The 24,687-nt window shown below is 47.9% G+C and overlaps 1 protein-coding gene across 5 annotated transcripts in view; it reads right to left on the reverse strand.

Moving 5' to 3' along the window:
• STXBP5L (syntaxin binding protein 5L) overlaps positions 1–24,687 on the reverse strand; it is a 1,891,501-nt gene that overhangs the window by 618,772 nt on the left and 1,248,042 nt on the right. For all 5 annotated transcript variants that reach the window (XM_086935625.1, XM_086935622.1, XM_086935624.1 and 2 more), the window contains exon 17: positions 13,807–13,932. In XM_086935625.1, coding sequence (XP_086791751.1) covers positions 13,807–13,932 — 126 coding nt within the window. The remainder of the gene's footprint in view (positions 1–13,806; positions 13,933–24,687) is intronic.

Raw genomic sequence — 24,687 nt, forward strand, 5'->3', positions numbered from 1 at the left:
CTACTGGGGAAGTAGTCTCTACTGCATTGAATAAGTAGAGGACTACAAGTCTATGGGGTCATATGAAAAGTCCTAATCCTCATGATATGGTGTGTATGGGTATTGGCGTTAATGAGTTGGTTTGGAGGTGTAGTGAATAGCGATTGGTGTAATAACTACTGTGTTTTGTTGCAGGAAGCTGGACTATATCTGTCTTGTTATGGTTGGAGGAATGTGTACAGCCTCATAAGGTATTCTGGTTCTAGTGAGAATTAATGAGAGTATACTTATACATAGATGTGTGCTATAATTCCTATGTTTTTTCATTTCAGATCTCTTGTCCCTGCTGACTCCTTCCCTTCCCCGGTCTCTTTTCATTATTTATCCCTCGCCTGATGGTTCGAACCCCCTGTGTTTTACATCCGGGGTGTTGGTAACATCAGGAGGTGGACCCCTTTGTTCATCGATCGTATCCTGCGGAGCGGGCCCTGACAGTTTGTTTTTGTATGTTGTATAGAGTTAAACTTGTCTGCATTAGTAGTATTGCCAGGAAAGGAATCTCGAGCGTGTTTGTTTCCTTGTGGTGTCACTTAGGGCCGGCGCCACAAATTCATTCACTATCACCCAAATGTGTGGTAAAGGCATGCAGACTATTTCACATCATTTTTCCATCATACAACCCAAGTAACTAGAGCATCTCTCTACGAAATCAGTAACCCTCAGTTATTGCACTTTTGTGATTTGCATGATACACAGGCTCTGCTTTATGATGCGTCAAAACTTCCAGCATACATAACTCTGATCTTTCTCCAAATGCAAAAAACACAGGTGATGGACAGAATGCATAACAATGTCATACATTCACCCCAGTACAGAGATCTGGGCCTAAATCCATTGTTTTTTTGCACTCCACACCACCCCAGTTCAGACATGGCCATATGCAAATCAGTCTGACCCTGTGCCTCATGGGAACAGTCCAGCCCGAACTGCCAAGGCATGCCTTCCCTCGACCGGAAACAAGCTTCCGAGGACCAGTTTCTGGCATTACAGCTGTCTTCAGCCCGGCTTGCTTGAATACAGTGGTGTGGAGTGCATGGGATTCACGTCTGAGCATACCCATCCCACTCGGGGTGACAAATGCAAAAACCACAGGTAGATGGACAGAATGCAGAACAATGTCATACATTCACCCCAGTACAGAGATCTGGGCCTAAACCCATCGTTTTTTTGCACTCCACACCACCCCAGTTCAGACATGGCCATATGCAAATCAGTTTGACCCTGTGCCTCATGGGAACAGTCCAGCCCGAACTGCCAAGCCATGCCTTCCCTGGACCGGGGCTGAAGACGGCTGGAATGCCAGAAACCGGTCCTCGGAAGCTTGTTTCCGGTCCAGGGAAGACATGGCTTGGCAGTTCAGTCTGGACTGTTCCCATGAGGCACAGGGTCAGACTGATTTGCATATAGCCATGTCTGAACTGGGGTGGCAGAGTGGGCTAAAGAACGGTGATAGATTAAACCCAGATCATTTGACTGGGTGTGAGTGTTTGATTGATTCAGATGCTCCGTCCATCACCACCCCCTTTTGTTCCTCTGATCTTTCTCCAGCAGGAAGATTGATCACCAGAGTTATCTTGACATCTTTACGGTTGCCTGAAGATTCCTGAAGGCAGGGAACTCTGCAGCACGTGGTCTTTAAAACCAAAATATATGTAAAACTCTGAACAAGAAAGCTTGTTCTTTTGATGGATACATCTGCCAGTGGATTCCTCACCTTGTGAATAGAATCCCACAGCAGTCCCCACTTCCGGAGAAGGGTATCCACCTTTCTATACCAAAAAATTCTGTAGGACGGAACGTGCAAAGTTTCCGTCCCTCCTCACTTCGGAATCCAAGCATAAATACTTTGCGAAAGTGTGGAGGGAGGCCCCAGTTGCCGCTCTACAAATGTCCTCCACAGGAACACCTCTAGACAAAGCAGATGTAGAAGACTTTGCTTTGGTAGAATGAGCTCTAATACCCTCTGGGGGTTCCTTACCAGCCAAAGAGTAACAGATCTTGAGGCACAAGATAATCCATCTGGAAAGAGTGCGCTTGTGCACTGCTCTGCCTTTCCTGCAGCCAATGAAGCCCACAAAGAGCTGGTGATCCATACGAAAGTCTTTGGTCCTATTGAGGTAAAAACTCACCGCCCTCTTAGGGTCCAGGCGGTGAAGATGCTCCTCCTCCTTGAATGGGTGAGGGGGAGAATAGAAGGTAGGAAGGGTAATGGACTGCCCCAGATGGAAGGGAGTTACCACATTAGGCAGAAAAGCAGCCCTGGTCCTGAGTACATTCTGTCAGCATGAATGGTCAAGAATGGGGGGTTCGAACTCAAAGCTTGAAGCTCACTTACCTTCCTTGCTGAGGTAATGGTAACAAGAAATACTGTTTTAAAAGACAATAGTCTCAAAGGACACTTGTGTAAGGGTTCAAAGGGAGAACCAATCAAGTAGGTTATGACAAGATTTAAGTCCCATTGCGGTACAATAAATGGAGTGGGTGGAAATTTGTTGGTAAGGCCCTTAATGAACCTTAACACAATGGGTGATTTAAACAAAGATGGCTGATCTGGCAAGCAAATGAATGCCGACAAATAGCCCTTCACAGTAGCCACAGCAAAACCCTGCTGGGCTAGAGAAAGAGCAAACTGAAGGATGTTGGATAAACGAGCACTCAAAGGAACAATAGACTTCTCTCTGCACCATTTGACAAATTTGGACCACCTGTCACCAGGCAGGTCGCTCCCCTCACCGCCACGCAGCCCCCTGTGTGACCGAATCCGCTGCCTTTGCCTGCATCCCGGCTGTTGCTGTGTTGCCTAGGTTCCGGGCTGAATGCCCCTGCTCGATTTCCTTCCCGTTTTTGCCTCGTTTTTAGGTCTCGCCTGTCAATGCGCATGCACATTGAGCTGGCGAGACTATAGGGGCTTAAACAGACTTTAACTAGACTGGCGATTTGATGCTGTGGCCGTGCGCTTTTAGGTCAATGCGCAAGCGCATTGAGCTAAAATGCACGTGCAGAGCATCAAATCGTCAGCCATATGTTAACCAGCTTGGCGCCTCCGCTCCTGCTCTCTCCTGGCTGCTCCTCCACTAATTATTCACGGCCGGCCGGCCGTACTTTCACTTTCACGGCCGTCAGGCCGTGTCTCGTTAACACGCTTCGATTTGCCAATCGTTATAATTATGACTTATAAATAACTCAAACATATATTGTTTGGGGAAAAGCGCTATTTAAAAAAATATATATATATAACCTTTCGCATCCCTAATACACTATTAAATCAGTAGCACGGAAAGATGCGTAGTCTAGCTTCTGTTTCTATTACTATTGACTATCACCTCGTTTGTGTCGATGATCCTCGACTATGGATTACGCGCAAAGGTCTTGTTTTTCTGACCAACTTTTGTGAAAACCGCGAAACCTAAAATAATCCTTACCTCCTTTAACTTCCACTGATCCCTAAAATCACCTGTACCTTCCTTTTACCCCTATCCACACTAAACCCTAAAATCACCTTTACCCTCATGTACTCACCCGTAACGCTAAAATTATTTGAAAAGGATACTTACCTGCTTGGCAAAGGTACGAATATGTTGTTTTGTGAGGATGGCTGTTTCCTATGAGATGATGGTTAAGGAGCAATAAACCGACTGCACCATGCATGCAATGCAGCATGCATGTGCACTCGTGATGCAAACTGTTCCTGGCTTTAGTGTGTTTGTGCACAGCTGTGAACTTCTAAAAGCTCCCCAGCTGATGTCTTACACTCACACACACTGTCAATAACGGCCTGGGTTCTCCAGGGCACCCGCGTTGCTCTCTGGGTATGCTTGCCTGGGAAGTGGAGGCGTTGGAAGCATGGAAAAACAGCCGCTGTTCACACAGCTGGTTCAGATTGTCAACTTTGTTTTGATCTACAGGGTAAGAATGCGCTGCGGACTCGTCCTTTGTCTTCCATTTTAAACTGGATCCGGGGGTGTCCGATGACCGCCTCTGTTGCAGGGCCGCAGCCAGAGCAAGACACAATGAACGTATCTCAAATTTCGAAGAAATATGCGTCTTTCATTGTCTGCTTCTCGTGTGTATTCCATCATTGTGCACTTACTGTCCAAGACAATGTTTTTCTTGGACCGTATAATCTGATTTCAGGTTAGAATTGCTTGCTGCGGTTTCTAACTTGGTTCCTTCAAAAGGAAGGTGAAAGGCAGTGCCCAGTCACCAGAATTTCCTCGGTTCTGCTCCTCTGACCACAGACAGCAGAACAAATTTTTTTTTATTTATACAAACTAGATGTGCTTCTGTACCAACTGCTGCACAATGTCGTTGGTCACAGTGCCTAAAAGTCAGTCCAAACTCCAATACTGCTTGAAAATAAGTGGAACTAATGCGAATGGACGCAGACCGTGTGCTATTAGCAGAACTCAGACTTCTAAACAAAACCTTGTGACATGTTAGGCTGCAGCATTTTGCATTTATTTATGATATAGCGCGAACTTTACCCGAAGGTGTCAGAGCGATTCACAATAGGAACCGTTACATTACAAAAGGACGTGCTTAGTTCCAAACGAAAAGTTAAATAGACTGGTAGAAGGCTGTGTTATAACGTAAAGCGCATGTTCAGCTTCGGGTGTCTTGGTGTTAAAATAACAGACGTTTGCAATTACCCAACTCAATGCACTATGTCCGACCTCTGAAGGATAAATGGTTAAGTGGACCCACTAGGATTCAAGCCTATCACCATGAAGCCAAACACATCGTTCTTTGCAAATTTAGAAAATATTCAGGTCGTGTGTTTTAGTGTCTGGACGCACTGAAAGGTCTAACTAGCTCTCACTTATTATATATGTGCATCCGCTAAAACAACAGCCACACTCATGAAGTGACACGATCAAAGAGGTACTAACTTAATTTCGACATCATTATTGAAGTGCAGTTTATCTTGTCTTCCTCAGTACTTCGTACATCTCTCTAGAGATGTGGCCTAACGGCCAGAGCTGCCATCTAAGTCACGTACATACAAAACATGTTGCATTACAAATGCTATAGGTGTCACATTCGCTAACGTTATAACTATTGGCATTGTAAATGACAAAGCTATCAATTTAGCTATTTTAAAAACTAACACATAAATAAAATATTTGTCATTTACAAGACCAATAGCTCCAACTTTTCAGATGCGAGACCTATTGCATTTCCAATGCTTGTTTTCCTTCCTTTTGTGCCTAGATTGCTTCTGTTTTGCCTCTGTTGTGCCCTTAACCCCTTTTTGCCTCCACCAGTTCCTTTAGCCCGCTGTGCCCCTCTTTTCTTTCTGTTATCATCCCCCTCCTTCCATACCCTCGTCGTTCCCGCCGCTGTGCCCCGCGGCACCGCCCCCTTTACTCCCATTGGCCGCCCCGCTCTCACCTCCCAGCTGCTCCGCCCTCCCTCTACCCTCATATGGAGGCCGCAAAGCGGCGCGCGCATCGGGGGTGCCGCTGGTGCGCCGAAGGCGCACAAAAGGCAAGCCCGTCTGTGCCCGTCCGTGCCTGGCCCTCGACGATGCCAACTCACCCGACAGACATACGACGACGCCACCCTCCACGCACTCAACACCGGCCGGAACCCCGCCTGCTACCGAGCCACCCCGAAACACCTGCCAAACCTGCAAATTCACCTGCCTCCGACCCTGCCCGGCACCCGCCAAGCCTAGCACCAGCAACAATCACCTCAAATGCATCCTGCTCAACACCCGCTCCGTCCACAGGCACGCCGTCGAACTCTGGAACCTCCTCGAAACAACATCACCTGACGTCGCCTTCCTCACAGAAACCTGGATGAACGCCTCCTCAGCCCCCGACATCGCCATAGCCATCCCGGATGGCTACAAGATCACCCGGAGGGACCGCGTCAACCAAACCGGAGGAGGCGTCGCTATCGTCCACAGAAACACCATCCGAATCACGACCAACTCCTACGAAACCCTCACCGCCGCCGAGCACCTTCACTTCCAGATACACACCGACCCCAAGACCACCCTCAGAGGCACTCTCATCTACAGACCCCCGGGACCACGCACACAATTCAGCGAAGCCATCACAGACTTCGTCAGCCCGCACGCCCTAACCTCCTCAGACTACATCCTCCTAGGGGACCTCAACTTCCACATGGAGAACAACAATGACAGCAACACCGCCACCCTGCTGGACAACCTCGCCAACCTCGGACTCAAACAACTGGTGAACACCCCCACCCACTACGCCGGCCACACGCTCGACCCCATCTTCTCCTCCAGCAAGCATATCTCCTTCAGCCACTCCACCGGACTACACTGGACAGATCACAGCTGCGTCCACTTCAACTTCAGGAGAACCACAAACCACCACCACCCGCAACAGGTCCCCCGCAGAAGCTGGAGCAAGATCACAGCCTACCAGCTCACCACCTCCCTCAGCCAGAACCCTCCCACCAACACGGCGGACCCCAACGAAGCAGCCCGCAACCTCACAGAGGCTCACCAACTGTGCCGATGACCTTGCACCACTGAAGAACCCTCCCAGCAAACCCTGCAGCAAGAAAGCCTCGTGGTTCACCAACGACCTCAAAAACTCCAAGAAAACCTGCTGCACCCTCGAGAAAGCCTGGCGCCTCGAACAGACAACAGAAAACATGACAGCCCTCAAGAACGCCACCCGCAAACACCACCAGCTGATCCGCACCACCAAAAGGACGACATTCAAAGAACGACTAGACAACAACACCCACAACAGCAAAGAACTCTTCAGCAACGTTAAAGAGCTCTCCAACCCCAGCACCTGCAACAACGACATCACACCCTCGCAAGACCTCTGCGACTCACTCGCCTCATTCTTTCACCGCAAGATCGCCGACATACACAACAGCTTCGGCGCACAGACCACGCCCCCAACCACCGAGCCAGCGGCCCCCACCACCACCCTCTGCACCTGGACCTCGGTCAGCTCGAAGACACCACCCGCACGATGAACACCATCCACTCCGGCTCCCCAACCGACCCATGCCAACACCACATCTTTAACAAAGCTGACTCCATCATCGCACCCCAACTCTGGGACATCATTAACAGCTCCTTCGCATCCGCCACCTTCCCGGAAAGCTGGAAACATGCCGAGCTCAGCGCCCTCCTGAAGAAACCCACCGCGGACCCCACGGACCTCAAGAACTTCCGCCCAATCTTGCTCCTCCCTTTTCCTGCCAAAGTCATCGAGAAGACCGCCAACAAACAACTCTACGACTTCCTCGAGACAAACGGATCCCTCGACCCCTCGCAGTCCGGTTTCCAAGCAAACCACAGCACCGAGACCGCTCTCATTGCAGCTACCGATGACATCAGGTCCCTGCTCGACAACTGGGAAACAGCTGCACTCATCCTCCTGGACCTCTCAGCAGCCTTCGACACCGTATGCCACCGCACCCTGATACAGCGCCTCAGCAAGACCGGAATCCAAGGAACGGCCTTGAAGTGGATCACCTCGTTCGTCGCCGGAAGAACCCAGAGAGTCCGCCTCCCCCCGTTCCTATCAGCGGCCACCGAAGTCATCTGCGGCGTTCCGCAAGGATCCTTGCTCAGCCCCACCCTCTTCAACGTCTACATGAGCCCACTCACAGCCATTGCACGCCAACACAACCTCAACATCATCTCCTAGGCTGACGACACCCAGCTGATCCTGCCCCTCTCCAACGACCCCGCCACCGCCAGAGCCAGCCTCCAGGAAGGAATGAAAGACGTCGCGGAATGGATGAAGCTCAGCCGTCTGAAACTGAACTCAGACAAGACGGAAGTCCTCTTCCTGGGCCCATCCCCCTCTGCCTGGGACGACTCCTGGTGGCCCCCGGCCCTGGGCACCGCCCCCAAGCCAACGGACCATGCACGCAACCTGGGCTTCATCCTGGACTCCTCCCTCACGATGACCAAGCAAGTCAACGCTGTCTTGTCATCCTGTTTCAACACCCTGCGCATGCTCCGAAAGATCTTCCGGTGGATCCCCACCGAAACCAGGAAGACGGTCACCCAGGCCCTCGTCACCAGCCATCTGGACTACGGGAACACCCTCTACGCTGGAACCACAGCCAAATTCCAGAAAAGACTCCAGCGCATACAGAACGTTTCTGCACGACTCATCCTGGACATCCCCCTTCACAGCCACATCTCTGCCCATCTGAAAGACCTGCACTGGCTCCCCGTCAGCAAGAGGATCACGTTCAGACTCCTCACCCACGCACACAAGGCTCTCCACGACATGGGCCCCAAATACCTCAACAGCCGCCTCACATTCTACACACCCACCCGCCAGCTCCGATCCGCCAGCCTCGCCCTCGCCTCCGTCCCACGAATTCGCACAGCCACCGCCGGAGGAAGATCCTTCTCCCACCTGGCGGCCAAGACATGGAACTCCCTCCCCACCCACCTACGGCTGACCCAGGACCACCTCTCCTTCAGGAAACAACTCAAGACCTGGCTGTTCGAGCAGTAGCAACTCCCCTCCGCCCCCCCTCCCAGCGCCTTGAGACCCTAGCGGGTGAGTAGCGCGCTATACAAATTTGTATGATTGATTGTAAGAATAGATAGACTTGGTGGAGTGTCGCCTGGCCGATAAAATAACATCCACCACATCAGGTGAGACAGAGAAAGAATTCAGGTTGCCCCGTTCAATCTACAGGCATGAAAGTGCAAGCTCTGGAGGAGGTGGTGTAGAACCTGCGACTGCCAGAGGAGGTCTGCCCTGAGAGGGAGATGGAGCGGAGGGTGTGATGAGGTGGAGAAGATCTGTGTACCACACCCTTCTTGGCCAATCCGGAGCGATCAATATGACTTGGGCCCGGTCTTGGCGAATCTTCCTCAGAACCCGAGGAATCAAGGGAATGGGAGGAAACGGGTAAAGGAGTTGTGAACCCCAACTCAACTGACACGCATCCCCCAAAGCTCCCTTCATCGGATACTGGACACTGCAGAATTACGGGCAGTGAGCGTTCTCGTGAGCACCAAACCGGTCCACCCGAGGGGTTCCCCACGTCCGAAAGAAGTGACGAACCACCTCTGGATGAAGCCTCCACTCGTGGTTGGCGGAGAACTGCCGACTGAGACTGTCTGCACATACGTTCAGAACTCCGGCCAGATGATTTGCCATCAGACAAATCTGGTGGTCCTGAACCCAGGACCAGAGTCGCAGAGCCTCTCTGCAAAGATAATACAACCCTTCTCCTCCCTGCTTGTTGACATACCACATCGCGGTAGTGTTGTCTGTCAGGACCTGAACTGACGGACCGCGAAGGGAGGGAAGAGAAGCCTTGAGTGCCTAACGTATCGCCTGTAACTCTAGAAGGTTGATGTGAAGCAACCTTTCCTCTGGAGACCAAAGACCCTTGATCTCCAGATCCCCCAGATGAGCACCCCACCCTAAAATGGATGCATCCGTTATCACTGTGGCCACTGATGATGAAAGGTGGAAGGGCTTTCCTTGAGACAGATTGCCCTCCACACTTCACCAAAATAGATCCACTGCAGCTTCTCTGGAGATCCTGACTGACTCCCTGAGATCTCCGTTGTGCGGATACCACTGCCTGCGGAGGCACCACTGGAGTGCCCTCATGTGCCAGCGTGCATGTGCGACCAACAGAATGCAGGAAGCAGACAGACCGAGCAGGCGAAGGACCTTCAGGACTGGAACGACCGCTCCATTGTAAAACAAGGGAATCATTTCTCGTATGTCCAGAATCCTTTGTGGAGGTGGGAATGCTCGACACACAGTAGTGTCCAGTACCACCCCTATGAACAGGTTTCACTGAGAGGGCACCAGGTGAGACTTGGGCACATTTATCGAGAAACCCAATTTTCACAACAACTAAGTTGTAACCTGCAGATGATGAAGCACCTTCTCTGGCGACTCTGCTTTGAGCAGCCAGTCGTCCAGATAGGGGAAAACTGGAATCCCCGATCTCCTGAGATGGGATGCCACCACTGCCATCACCTTGGTGAAGACTCGAGGTGCAGTAGTAAGTCCAAACTGGAGAACCGCAAACTGATAATGTTGCGACCGTACCGTAAAACGGAGATACGTCAGGATTGGGATATGAAAATACGCATCCTGCAAGTCGATCAACACCATCCAGTCCTCCTGTTGCAGCGCTTGAAGAACCTCCACTAGGGTGAGCGTCTTAAACTTCTCCTGCTTCAGAAAAAGATTCAAGATCCTGAGATCCAGGATTGGACGTAACCTGCTATTCTTCTTAGGAATCAGGAAATACCGAGTAGCATCCCTGACCCCTTTCCTGCTCCAGAACCACCACAATCGCAGCTTTCATCAGTAACATAAGGGCTTCCTCCTGCAGAAGAAGAAGGTGGTCCTCTGAACATGTCCCTTGATAAGGAGGGTAATGTGAAGGGAATTCCCGAAAGGGAAGTGCATACCCGTTTTCCACAAGAACCCAAAGGTCTGTAGTGACCGATTCCCAATTTTGTAAAAAAAATGGGTAAGCCAACCCCCCCCACAAGACCCACATGATCCAGAATGGTGGATCTAGGGCTGCTTTGCTGTGGCAAGAGGGGGGGAGGTAGAGGAGGAGGAGGGCTGACGACCTCGTGGACGTCCTCTGTTCCTGCCTCTGTATGACTTATACAGAGTATTTTGCTGCTGCTACTGTTGCTGCTGCTGAGGCTGCTTGTAGGTCTGAAAGGAAGACCGTCCAAAACCTCTGTATCTCCTGTAACTAGAGCCTCTAGGCTGCGCCTGCAGGCCCAAGGACTTAGCGGGGGCTTTGCTGTCTTTGAACCTTTGTAAGGCCGCATCTGCTTTCTTACCAAACAGTCCAGAACCATCAAAAGGGAGGTCAAGAAGAATCGCCTGAACATTCGGCGAGAACTCCGATGACCTGAGCCAAGTACTTCTCCTTGTGACAGCCGAAGAACCCATTTATCTGGCTACAGAGTTTGCAGCATCCAGAACACTATTAATCACCTGGTGTGCAGCTGCTTGAGTGTCCGCTAAGACTTTATAAAAAAAAATTCTGTCCACATCAGATAATTTAGGAGTAAGCTGTTTCGCAGAATCCATAAGGGCATGTATGTAACAGCCCAAAAGACAGGTGGCATTTGTAGATTTCAAGGCCATACTAGCCGATGAAAATGCCTTTTTAGCCAATTGATCAAGTTTATTTGATCTCGGTCTCCAGGGACTTAAAGAAAAGCTCCAGATGATCTCTTAGAACAAGCAGCTTGAACCACCAGACGGATGGGAAGTTAGAAAATCCGGATCTCCTTGTGCCACCCTGTACCTTCTAGTGACAGATCTTGAAACTGCCGGAGCTAAAAAAAAGGGCTTACGCCAGACTTCCATAACTGGTTCTGTGATAGCATCATTAAAAGGTAATAAAGGCTCTATCACAGTGGAGGGTGAATGTAGAACCTCAGTCAAGATATCACATTTATACTCCGCTGTTGGAACCTGAAGGTCTAGTAGTTCTGCCGCTTTCCTAATAACTGTGTGGTAAGGAGCCACATCCTTACAAAGGAACATCCACAGATAGAGAAAGTTCCCACTTTGGGGATGTATCCAATCCACTCGCCTCCTTCAAATAAGTCTTCTAACTCTCCCAGCTCACCTTCCTCCATTTCTATTTCTGCCTGATAGCACTGCTCCTCCAAAACTCTGTGCCTCTGGCCTCAACCTTATCCTTGGCACCGGCGGCGCCAGACACGACTCCGATGGATCCAGTGCCTGTGTCGAACTTGGATCCGGTGGCACAGCCTGAGGCGAGCAAGGTCGGGCTGACGGCGCCGGAGATGAAGGATACCCAGTCAACGTCGTCGGCGCTGGAAAATGCCAGGACGGAGCTGCTGGAAGAAATGGCATAAAAGGAGCCGGAGGCGAAAGCTTGAGGAACTCCCAGATTAAAGGCCATCAGACCCATGGGACCCAAAGGTGCTCCAGAGGGCTACATAGCTCTCGAAAAGACTCCATACATTCCATTCAAGTAATATGATGGCTCCCCGGGCCAGGAAAAGGTGGATAGGATCCCGGGACATTCTCAGGCTGAGGTACAGGAGTCGAGCCAGCCGGCGCCGACGGTGGAGCCAATGGGGCCTCTGCTTCAACAGGAACCTGTGCTTCATCAACTGGAACCGGAGACTGAGCCGGCGTCGGAGATCGCACTGAAGAAGCTACAGGCAAAGCCAAACGAACTAGAGTACCTTAACTTGAGCCTGAAGGTGAAGGAGAGACGAAGTCCTTACGATGTCGAGGTTCAGGTGACGTCGTCTTCGGAGCCGAATCCTTGTCTGTAAATCGCCGAGAACTATGTCTCTTCTTCCTCTTGTGCTTCTTTGACTTCGAAGCATGCCCCGACGTCAACTTCGACCTCGACCTTGACCTTGACCGCGATCTCGATCTTCTTTGACCTCTTTTCTCTTTTCGCATCTTAGCCATACATAACTTGGCTTCTCTCTCCTTTAAAGCCTTAAGGTTCATCTTGCGACAGCAAGAACAACCCTCGACATCCTGATCCGATGAAAGGCACCAAACACAATCCTCGTGGGGGTCTGTGATGGACATATGTCCCCCACATTCTCGACAAGGCTTGAAACCCGACTTCCTCGAAGACATCTCAAAAAAGATACAAGAGAAGCAAGCCAGAAACACAAAGTAACTAGAAAAATACAGAGAGTCCCGGAAAACCATTAGTGTCGATGGCGTGGAAAACAGGGAACTGACGTCATCACGCCGACAAGGCTCTCTTATGGCTCCGGTGATGTCAGCGGATCCGCGAGCGGAGCCATGCAATTGTGACGTCGTCCTCGTCAATGTGGAAAGCTACAAAAAAATTCCGAATGCTGCTGGCGCAGGGGATATTCACAAGGTGAGGAATCCACTGGCAGATGTATCCATCAGAATGCACCATCTCATCAGGCACTAAAATGGGCAACCTCTTTTCCTGAAGCAGACCTCTGTACCAGCCCTTGTACTGTGTCACCTCAGCGGAAGTAATGCCCTGCTGCCAGAACCCACTCTGACCCCCGTGAAGCGTCCTCCGCACCCCTGCCTGCCTGGCTGATCAAGACTGTCAGGAAGATTGACAGACGCTCACCCACCTTCGGAAGACTCCACTGTCGCCCTGTGCCAGCTTCCAAGGGTGTGCCCGGCCCACACATAAGCAATCTTGGTCATTCCATCATTACTCGCAAGTGAGATCAAAGTCTACAGCCGGCAGCACCAGATCATACACAAAGCAATACAAGTGCGCTGGCCCTAAGAGAGCGAGCAGCGCCAGGAGCGATAATTGCTACCATATGGCGCCGCGCGCTCCCGCAAGTGAATCGTCAAACTTGCACGCGTTGCCATTGAAGGCAATGGAACGCGTGCACATTTTTGGCTGAAAAGCCGAAGCGATTGCTAAAAGTCTTTTTGCCTATGCAGCATATGCGCGCTGTGTAGGCGAGACCTAATCACATAACAGTTCTATACAACTTGTCAAAATAGGAAAAATGTCTTGTGAAAGCAAAGTACATCAACCAAGAGTGAAGCCCGACTTAATTAATACTATAGTAATTATTTAAATAAAGCTGAGAGGGAGAGGAGGCTTTACAGCTTAGACGAGTATGAATAGTTTAACCTTTTCCAGTAATTTAATTAGCTAATATCTGTGCTGGTAGAACATTAGTTTACTGATGTAGCTTCTTTGCATCTTGAGACAGCACCACAATGTACAGTTACGGATGTCATGCTCAGTTGTTCACAGGGATCCATTTGAAGCGGAATCTTGAGTACTTACAGGCCATATGCTGAGCTCACTGCGAGACTAGTGATTTGCTGCGGCGGCTCACCATCCACCCACACCAACTGGACCACGAGTTCCGCCTGGTACCCCGGGGGCATCCGCACCGGCCGAGATTTCACACTGCAAAAAAAAGAAAAGCATGTGTGATCAGGCGGTGCGTCAATGACTAGGTACAGTGATAGTATTGTGAGGTGCAGGGTCAAGTTTGGCCCTACACCACACGCTGAAGCATTGCCCTCTGCCAAGAAGGATATTCGCGAATCCTAGGTCGTTATTTCACATAGAACCTCAAAGCTTTTGTACAGTAATAAAAAAACGCATCTCTAATCCTGCGGTGCCCTTCATAGGTCAGTGAAGGGTTGATCCATGTCAGACTTTCAGGATTGAATTTGACTATGTAAACAATTCAAATATAGATTCATTGAATACAAATTTATGAAATTTGGCCATCTTTGAAAATTGACACAGATCCATATAAGATACATTTACTTTACATTTAATGTACATGGTGGATGGGTATCTTTAGGACATACTATGGATTCAGCTTTCCGTAACTTACAACCAGAATGAAGGTGTCCTTCTCCATTGGGACTTGGATACAACGAGGACCATGCACTATAGCTGCAGACGGTAGAAGGTGTCCTTCTTAATTGGGACTTGGATGCAATCAGGACCATGCATTATAGCTGCAGACGGATGAAAGTGTTCTTCTCCATTGGGACTTGGATACAACCAGGACCATGCATTATAGCTGCAGATGGATAAAGGTGTCCTCCATTACGACTTGGATACAACGAGGACCATGCACTATGGCTGCAGACGGATGAAGGTGTCTTTCTCCATTGGGACTTGGATACAAGCAGGGCCATGCACTATAGCTGCAGATGGATGAAGGTGTCCTTCTCCATTGTGCCTTGGATACAACGAAGACCATGCACTACAGCTGCAGATGGATGAAGGTGTCCTTCTCCATTGGGACTTGGATACAACCAGGACCATGCACTATAGCTGCAGACGGATGAAGGTGTCTTTCTCCAATGGGACTTGGATACGAGGACCATGCACTATAGCTGCAGATGGATGAAGGTGTCCTTCTCCATTGGGACTTGGATACAACCAGGACCATGCACTATAGCTGCAGACGGATGAAGGTGTCTTTCTCCAATGGGACTTGGATACGAGGACCATGCACTATAGCTGCAGATGGATGAAGGTGTCCTTCTCCATTGGGACTTGAATACAACGAGGACCATGCACTATAGCTGCAGACGGTCGAAGGTGTCCTTCTGCATTTCGACTTGGGTACAACCAGGACCATGCACTATAGCTGGGGGTGAGTGTTTGATTTGCTCCAATGCTCCGTCCATCATCCCCTTTGGTATTGCTTTGTTCGCCCTAAGTTGGTAGGATATGCCCAGACGTGGGTCCCTTGCTCACTTTGCCACTGGATTCAAGCTAGCCTGGCTGATGCCGGCTGATTAGCCAGAAACCGATCCCAGGATGCTTGTTTCCAGTCCAGGAAAGACGTGGCTTGGCAGTTCGGGCTGGACTGGTCCCATGAGGCACAGGGTCAGACTGATTTGCATATGGCCATGTCTGAATTGGGGGTGTGGAGTGAGCTAAAGAATGATGATGGATTGAACCCATATCAGTTGACTGGGGGTTAGTGTTTGATTTGCTCAATTGATCCGTCTATCATCCCCTTTGGTATCGCTTTGTTCACCGTAAGTTGACAGGGTGTGCCCAGACGTGGGTCCCTTGCTTACTTTGCCACTGGATTCAAGCTAGCCTGGCTGATTAGCCAGAAACCGGTCCCAGGATGCTATTTCCGGTCCAGGGAAGACGTGACTTGGCAGTTCGGGCTGGACTGCTCCCATGAAGCACAAGGTAACACTGATTTGCATATGGCCATGTCTGAACTGGGGTGGTGGAGTGAGCTAAATAATGATGATGTATTACACCCAAATCAGTTGACTGTGGTGAGTGTTTGATTTGCTCCAATGCTCCGTCCATCATCCCCTTTGGTATCGCGATGGATGAAGATAGAGCAAAGCTGATGTGTAGACCTCCCCTTTAAGTCCAGGAGGCCTGAAGACAGCAAACTCAGCTTTTCACTTATGCAACTTGCAATATTCCACCAATTATGGAAAAGGAAAATAAGGAACATGAAAACCAATATATACCCAAAGTGCTGAAACTCGAGCCATCTATCCGTGAAATTAACAGCCTAAACTACTGGAAAGAGTTCACATCTCTATGCGTTGTTCTTTTAATGTGTGCTGAAAATGCTTTGACTTCTTTCCAAAAACCTCTTTTTTCCAGGAAGCACAACACGCAAACATCTGAAATGTTTACCTACAACAAGATCAAATTAGATGCAGGCAGAGAAAAGCCGAGCAGGCTGAGAAGAATACAGATAATTATGAATGCACTAAAACAAGCGCAAACATGGCACTCGACACAGCTGCAATTACCATGAAATTACAGCCTTCCAGGCCTGCAGAGACGGCAGCGCGGTACCCGGAGCAGGATCCTGGATCCTCCCAGGCAGTATGTTTGTACAGAAGTCTTCTGCTTCAGTGCCTTCTTCTTGTAAGCTTTGACAGGCCACAGGTATAGCGCTGCAGCCCCCCTTCTGCACTATTGTCATTGGGGAAACTCAGCAAAATGTCACACATTTGCTAAATGGATTTGACCTTTACATTTCAGAAGGACGTATAGCAAACTGCCCATGTTCAATATCAAAGATGGAAGTGAGTGATAGTAGGAGGAATCTAAGGCATGTGTCTGTAGGGGTGCACAGATGTGGGAGTGGTGAGAGAGCAGTGAGTAGACCTGAAGTAGACAGGACAGAGCAGCCAAATCCTTTCCCATGAGCTTGCATGATCCCCAATCATGGCTCCTCCACTCGGTCACTCCTGCCGAATGTGGGGTCAAAACCTGATGCCAACCATAATAAAAACAGGGGATCTGTTTTTAACTCATTTCCAATGACCTGGATAGATCGTTGATCCTAGCACACCAGCCGGCCATGAAACATGTGCACACAGTGCACGTATGACAATAGACTGCTGGTCTCCTGAGGACCTTAATTATGGTTGGCTACCACATTATGCGTAAAACTGAAGTACAGCGGTCCCCACCATACACTGACAGACTGCTTTAGATGGGCTGTGAAAACAGGAGGCAGCTTGGAGGTATCCAAACTTTTTGGAAGAATGTTTCCCCTTCAACACCCATCTGCTGCTAAGAGTGGGAAAACAACAGGGAGAGAGATGGAGAGGTAGAGATAAAGAACTGGAGAGAGTAAGAGAAAACTATCCACAGAACTACGGATAGGGTACTAGAGAAAGAACAAGATGAGAGAGCTAGAGGGAGAGCTACACTTGGGAGAATTAATTTGCGACGCACTACAGCACCCAGAAAGCCTTAGATTCCTCCTACACAGTGGGTGTGGCCGTTTTTTCGGCCACACCCACTGAGGCAGGTGCTGAATAAATTGTGTGCTTTGCAGTAGCGCCTTCATTTCTGCACCCCTTTGACAAATCTTTAGGAAAGTTTCAAAACTTGCTTGTTTTGGGGTGATCTGTCAAGCGGGTGCCGAGAAAAAGGAGGGATCCCAAAACATGGTTTTCATGTGCATTTTCCCAAAGAATTTAGATCAATCAATCAATCAGTCAGGGGGTTTATAAAGCGCGCTACTCACCTGTGACGGCCTCAAGGTGCTGCGGATCTTGTTCTTTTGGGTCTCTGTGACTGGTTCCCGATAGGGGATGTGGTTGAGCTAGGCCATTGAGTCTTAGGATGCTTTGCATGATTGGTACCGATAAATGTGGGTGTCAGGTATGGGTGTAGGCTGGGCTCTTGGAGTTGGCTTTTGGTGTTGGAGTTGCCCATGTTATCCCTATGGGTAGTCCTGGATACGGGGGGTGGAAGATCTCAGCGTGGTTCATTCTGCCATCTCTTGTGTGTCATGGAGAGAGAGAGAGTTAAGAGTCAGTGACTGCGGATTAGGTTAGCTGGTTGTTTGTTGGGAGTGGTGGTTTAAGGATGGAGGGGGTGGGTGTTGTTCGGTAGGAGATTGGAGAGCCTCATCTGTGCCGGGCTCCGATTAAATTTGAAGGGAATGAATTGAGCGTTATCGGGGAGGGGTAGACGGACGGGAGGATGGTGTCTGGAGAGGGGAGATTGACTTTCTTTGCAAAGGTCTTGTGATTCCTTTGTGTGATCTCATGGAGGGGCGGTCTATCAGGGGATAAGGAGTTGGACGGGCGGGAGCTGTGTAAATGAGATGGGGCGTTTGCTAGTGCCTTGAAAAATATGTAAACCGGTGGTTCAAGTGGTCATGGTCGTTAGTCTGAAATGAGTTTGACAACAGGAAAGTGTCATACAATAGTAAGGTGAAGCATGGTGAGTGGGTTAAGCTTGCCAGGAACATGTGAGTAAAAGTGGAATTATAGTATTCCCAGGCTGCTGGGAAGCTTAGACAGAGTAGTGATGTTGGCAAACTAATAAGTTTGAAATCTTCAACACGTCACATAGGAGGAGACGAGTGAGTGGCTTTCAGAACTGAAACTCTATTGATCCATTTGTACACAGCAAGATGAGGGGTGCTTTCTGACGGGCACCATGTCCTTCAATGGAGCCTCCTGCACAAAGCCCTTGGCAGCTGAGGTAGGTGTGAGTGTTTGGACTTTTTCTGGATGATCATAAACAGTGAAGGAGAGGGGTTTGGGCTCTAAAATTGACTTAATTCCCATCTTTCAATCACCTTTTTCGTACCCAACCCTGGCTATACCGCCTTTTACCCACCATAATCCTTGCGTGGTGCCTGAACCAGATTTTGTGTAGACTATTGTCTAGAACTCCACTGAGGTGTATTTTGAGTGCATAAGAGTTCGGATTCTGGCTGCACTTGGGTAGGCAAAACGTGCTACCTGCATAGGTAAAGCAGCAACCGGAATGACGTGAAGGTGGTTTTCTTTTCCTGCAGTGCTTTTCCTTTTATAAGCCATTATTAATTTTAACAGTAACAAAACATGATCTTATTTTATATTAGTGTTTACTTTACTAGCACTTTAGCACTTGGAACCTTGCCCAAAGCACATTTATTAATTTTGGAAGCATTCCACATGGTGTGGAATCAGCAGAAGGCGCTTGTGGAGTCTTCTTCTATTTTGTACCAGTTTGCGGATTGGGCAGGTCGCTGTCGTCACTGCTGATTTGACGATTAAGAAGCTCAGATCAAGACACACGGTGCTAACAACGTAACCAATACACAGGGTTCTAAAGCTCATAAAAGTAGTACTAGGCCCTTTGGAATTTTGAATTACACTTTACTAATATCTTTTTGCACTAAACGTATTGAGATACAGTTGTAGCAGGCTCGAGCAAATTTACATTAATAGTAACCACAGAAGTAAATACTCAACCTGTTATTGCTACTACAGTCAAGTCGCAGGTTCTTAGTGAGAATCTGAGCAAGCTCCAGGGATAGTCCCAGGTGTAAAAGCAAAAGTGGTGACAAATGGCCAAACCCATGGGATGGAAAGAATTCAGAGCATTCTTTCAAGTCACTTGAATTGGATAATATTATGAAGTTTAGTAATACAAAAACAGACTACACCCTCCCAGATTAAAGGCTTCAGCTCAATCCATGCCTCCTGCTTCCTCTCCCACAATAGTACTTCAGTCAAAAACATAAACTAATAACACTTCTAATGAGCAGTCTCAAACATTAAATCAAGCTAATCTGTCCCCTTCCTGCACGTTTTACCCCCCTGATGAAAAGTGTCACCCTCGTACCTGGGTTATGCCATATGAAATGCTTTAGACACTACATGGAGAGCTCCACATTTAGACACCTGATGTCCTATCAGAGGAATTTAAATAAACAAAAATCAGCCCAGTTGTTTAGCAGGATCTTTATAACTGGTGCTGCAAGTCTTCGTATTTGCCATTAAATTACAAAAAAGAATGAAAAAAGATTATCATCCAATTAAAGACATCTGCTCAGTAGCTGACTTTGTTGATTTGTTGAAAGATGTAAATTTACCAACTAATCTATAAAGATTTTTAGTAGCACTATATGTGAGTTCTCTCCAGAAGTCAAATGACAGCCAGTTCTGCGTTCTTTGGCACTGACTATGTATATGCTTATTCTGGTTAACTGAGAATCAGAGGCATAGTGTCACGATTCGTGGACCGCACTCACCCGTACACACGGGACAGATGAGAAGATACACTCCTCCAAACTCAAGGCCTAATTATGATGTCAGTGGGGCCGTCACTAACAGGTGGTTGGTGGCTGTCCCAGAGACATACATGCCATCAGTGTGACCGCAGCATTTGGATGTAGGCGGTAAGACCACATAGGTTGAGGGAAGATAGCTGCCTCCAACAGGATCCATGAACCCATCCGGCGTTGGTCGGAATCCTATCCCTTCAATGCAGGTGGTGCCTGTGCAGGCAGCCTTGTAGGGATTAGGATGTTACTTTCCGACTGCCTTTTCATGGTGGTTTGACCGCCATGAAAAGGCAGACGGAAATGGCCCATCCCCCGTCCATCACATATCCATACACTGTGTACCAGGCAACACAGTTTCAACCACCACATGATGCTTGGCACACGAAGCATGGATGTGCACAAAGTGTTTTTTTTCTACTGCAGCTTGTGCCGCAGCCCTTTTCCTGAGAAGTAGAAAAAAGCACTTTCCGACTGCCTCCACGGTAGTATCATACTAATTGGGTGGATTGGACCGCTGACTCGTTGTCGGGCAGTCTCCTGCCCGATGCGATGACATTCGGCTGTATGACCAAACACCATCGTAATTAGGGCCATAGTGAGGGCGCTGCTTGGTGTGAGGCATCGTATCTGCGATGCACAAACTATGCAAGACCCACAGGAGAAGTCAAGATGGTCCAAGGACGTCCCAGGACTCTCACAAGACTTGCAAAGATGATGGCCATTTTGGATTCACAGACTATACATTTCTCATATTTTAGAGTGTTCTAGATAATCAAGATGCATAGTTGCTGCAGTCAGAATCTTGAAACAGAGAAGGGTTCTAGGATAGATCAAGGATTGAGGCTTTTCATAGCTTCACATTATTATTGGATACATCCTTCCAAGGATTATGAATTCTAAACTTCCACTCACTATTCTATGAGAGGAATGAAAAGAATCCTCAACTTGTACAGACTTTATGATTGTTTAGTCATGTATGGCAGTAGTTCCCAAACTGTGGTCCGCGGACCTCCAGGGGTCTGTGACACATTCCCAGGTGGTCCGCAGGCAGCAGTTTTTAAACATACTGCAAAGTTCCTTGCATAACCAGCAGTTTTCGGGCAACAATAAAAGTTTCAAGAAAACTCTGGTGATGAATGTACCCGGTGGAAAGAGATAATAGTTTTGTCTAGTTGCAGCTTTGACTCATCTAAGGTAGTGCAGATGGTTAATACGCATGCTGCAAAAATTGTGTACCATGCAGATCACAGAACAGTATTTTATGGCCATTGCTCAGTGGGTTACTGCTTTTGTCACAGAAACGGTGCAGTTCATAAGTTACAATCACAATCTAGCATAGTGAGCTATGAAGTGCCATCAAAGAGCTTCATGCAAACTACATGGTACATGTTTGAAAGTTATGATTTTTTCCTGGTCTTTTAATATTCTGATGCTGCTAAAAAAGGTTTGTTTGGGTAGAAATACATTCTTATTAATAAAGTCAATGCTAACCACTGTGTTATGTTCTGAATCCTGAGTTTGGGCTTCTCCAGACCAAGGACTCTTAAAAATGCCTACCAGTATGGATGACCAGTGATTTCTACACCTTGTAGTCCCCTTTGCCTTATGTAATATTTGATGTACACTGATTTACACACGTATGATTCATTGTCGCTGTATGTGTGTGATGTAAAGTGCTCCAACACCCTACACTGGTATAAGAGGTGCTACAAAACAAATGAAATACACATGACAGAGGGGCTATGGAGAGATGAGAGGCACTGTTGGAGAGTGTTAGTGAGGGAATCATTGAAGAGCCCAAAAAAGATTGTCATATCCTGGTGCCAGTAGAGTCATCATTTACAATGCTTAAAAGCTACAACTAAATATCAGACCAATGCTGCCTCCTTATTCTCCTAGACCTATCGGCAGCATTCAACACAGTTGACCACAAACCTCTCCTCAAAGCTCTCGAAGAAAGAGCGGGTTTAAACGAGGTGGTCCTTAAATGGTTCTCTTCATTCCTTCTCAATCGCTCCCAGAAAATCAAAATCAGATGCTTTGAATCCGACCTGCAACCAGTCGTGAGAGGAGTCCCCCAAGGATCAGTGCTCTCCCCGATACTCTAACATCTATATGGAACCCCTCGCTGCCTTACTCAGGAAAGCTAACATCCCTTTTCACCTATATGCTGATGACACCAAATCTACCTGGAAATCTCCTCTGCCAAAGACATACCAAGACTTAATGAAACACTCAGAGATGAGCAACATTGGCTATCAAGCAACCATCTAAAACTGAACACGGACAAAACCGAACTACTCCTCATCTCGAACAAAGAAGAGAATCCTCAAGTGGCGGAGTGGCTAAAGTAGATCGATGCGCTCAACGGGAACCTTTCCTTGGTCAATTCTGTCAAATCACTAGGCATCACGCTAGACTCAAAACTGGACATGACCAAACACATTAAGATTTCGGCCAAGAGCGCCTTCCTTAATCTAAAGCTACTAAACAAAATAAAATCTTTCATTCCTACTAACGACTTCAAACAAGCCACTCAAGCATTGGTACTGTCAAGACTGGACTATGGAAACGCAGTCCTCTCTGGAATTGCAAAAACACACCTTGCTCCGCTAAAAACAACCCTCAATACGGCGGCTAGAATGGTAACAGGATTAAAGAAATTCGACCACATCTCTCCTGCCCTCAAAGAACTCAAGTGGCTACCCATAGAAATGCGGGCGAACTTCAGAAAGGCCTGCCTCACCTACAAAGCCCTCCACACAGGCAAACCCCATTATCTGGCGTCCAAACTCAATAAAGCAGGTCAGAACAGAAACCTCCAATACCTTACTGCTTATCCCGCTAAAACCTCGAAAACAGAAAACCGCGGCCAGATCCTTCGCCGGCAACGCGCCCAAAATATGGAACTCTATCCCCCCACATCAGAACTATTCCCTCTTTCACCGAATTCAACAGACAGCTCAAAATCCTTTTCCTCAATCGATCTCAAGCGATCAGATAGGATCCACCGGAATCCTGAAAAGGACACTATACCCCCCAGCTGTGAGATAACAAGTCCTTGTAATGGACCACTCATCATCCTCTTTACTCCAACTCACACCCGGACTGTCTCACTGTTTTGCTATTGGTTTGCTCCCTTTGCTCGCTTGTTGTATTATGTTATGCTCTCACATGTCTCGCTATACAATTGCTGTAAAGCGCTCCGATACCCTCCGGTCAGGCTAGCGCTATACAAAACTTCTTAAATAAAAATAAATAAATATATGACAAATGTGTTGTAAAATGTACCATTTCCCCCCATATTTTCTTGGTGGGAGAACTCCCCAAAGTCCCCTTTGCATATTTTTGCAATGTATAATAAGTACTTTTTTAGCAATTTCAATATTTGTTTTGTGTGTACTTTGTGTGTTTTTTGCGAAATACCGTTTTTTAATGTTTGAAATGTAAATCTCACAAATTGTTTGGGGGTTCCCGGCTTCAGGTAGTGACTCAATAGTTGTCCTCAGGAGTCAAAATGTTGGGAACCACTGATGTATGGTATTATAGTATGGCCAGTATGAATTCAGTATGTTACAGGAATAACTTATTACATTAAGAAGTATTCAGAGCTTTTTTTTATTTTAGCTTTAGAAAGTCCCTGAGTGTCAACTACCTTGTGAGAGTCAGAAATAGAGGTTTTTCTCAAGGTATATCATTTACCATATTAGGAACAGTGAATTGGAATTTAAGTGGTGAAGTACTAAAGTTATATTTCTTGTTTTAGATCTCAAGGTTTTTGCGGTGCAGGCTGAGCCCAGCTGTGAGATGTGAGTCCCTTGCTCATTGCACCATCAGGATTCAAGCAAGCCGGGCCGAAGACGGCTGAAATGCCAGAAACCGGTCCCCGGAAGCTTGTTTCCTTCCTAGTATAAGAATTGGCTTGGTAGTTTGGTCTGTCCTGTTCCCATGATGCACTGGGCCAGGGTCAGACTAATTTGCATGTAGCCAGGTTCTGAGCTGGGATGGTGCAGTGAGATAAAAAACGGCGATGGATCAAGCCCTGATCTTTGGACTGGGTAAGAGTGGTCTGCTTAATTCAGACACTCTGTTCATCACCACCCCCTTTTCTGAATCAGTTGTGAGAACCGGGCAGAGTGAAGATATCGAATATCGCTCTCTTGTTCCACTCCCCTTTCCCTGGGTCTGTTGATAACCCTCATTAAATTCCCTTCTGTTGGATCCAGATTGACAGTTTAGTGCAAACATTAACATATAGACAGTATCTTGGAATATGTGGTCAGTGCTGCATTAAATCTAAGGGTGAAACATCAAGCACAGTCCAGAGCCCCGTATTATATTATCCAACAGGATGAGTTAAAACATCTAAGAAGTTATTTGAAGAAGAGTATCTAATTCAAACTCAAGCCTGCCCTCTGGGAAGGTCTTGCAGTTTTCTGGATAATGAAAATTGGAACCCAAGAAAATTGAAGTGGGAGGAACAGCAAACTTGCCCCTGGCTATTGGGTGCTCTGAACTCGTATACAAAAGTTGCCTGCAACATGATTATTTTAGTAGTAATTTGCAGTTTCTCTCATGGAATGCAGCTGGTTTCTTTGCAGACTCGGTGAAAAGTATTCCTGTTACAG

This window comes from Lissotriton vulgaris, chromosome 8 (genome assembly GCF_964263255.1).
Source record: "Lissotriton vulgaris chromosome 8, aLisVul1.2, whole genome shotgun sequence".
Lineage (NCBI taxonomy): Eukaryota > Metazoa > Chordata > Amphibia > Caudata > Salamandridae > Lissotriton > Lissotriton vulgaris.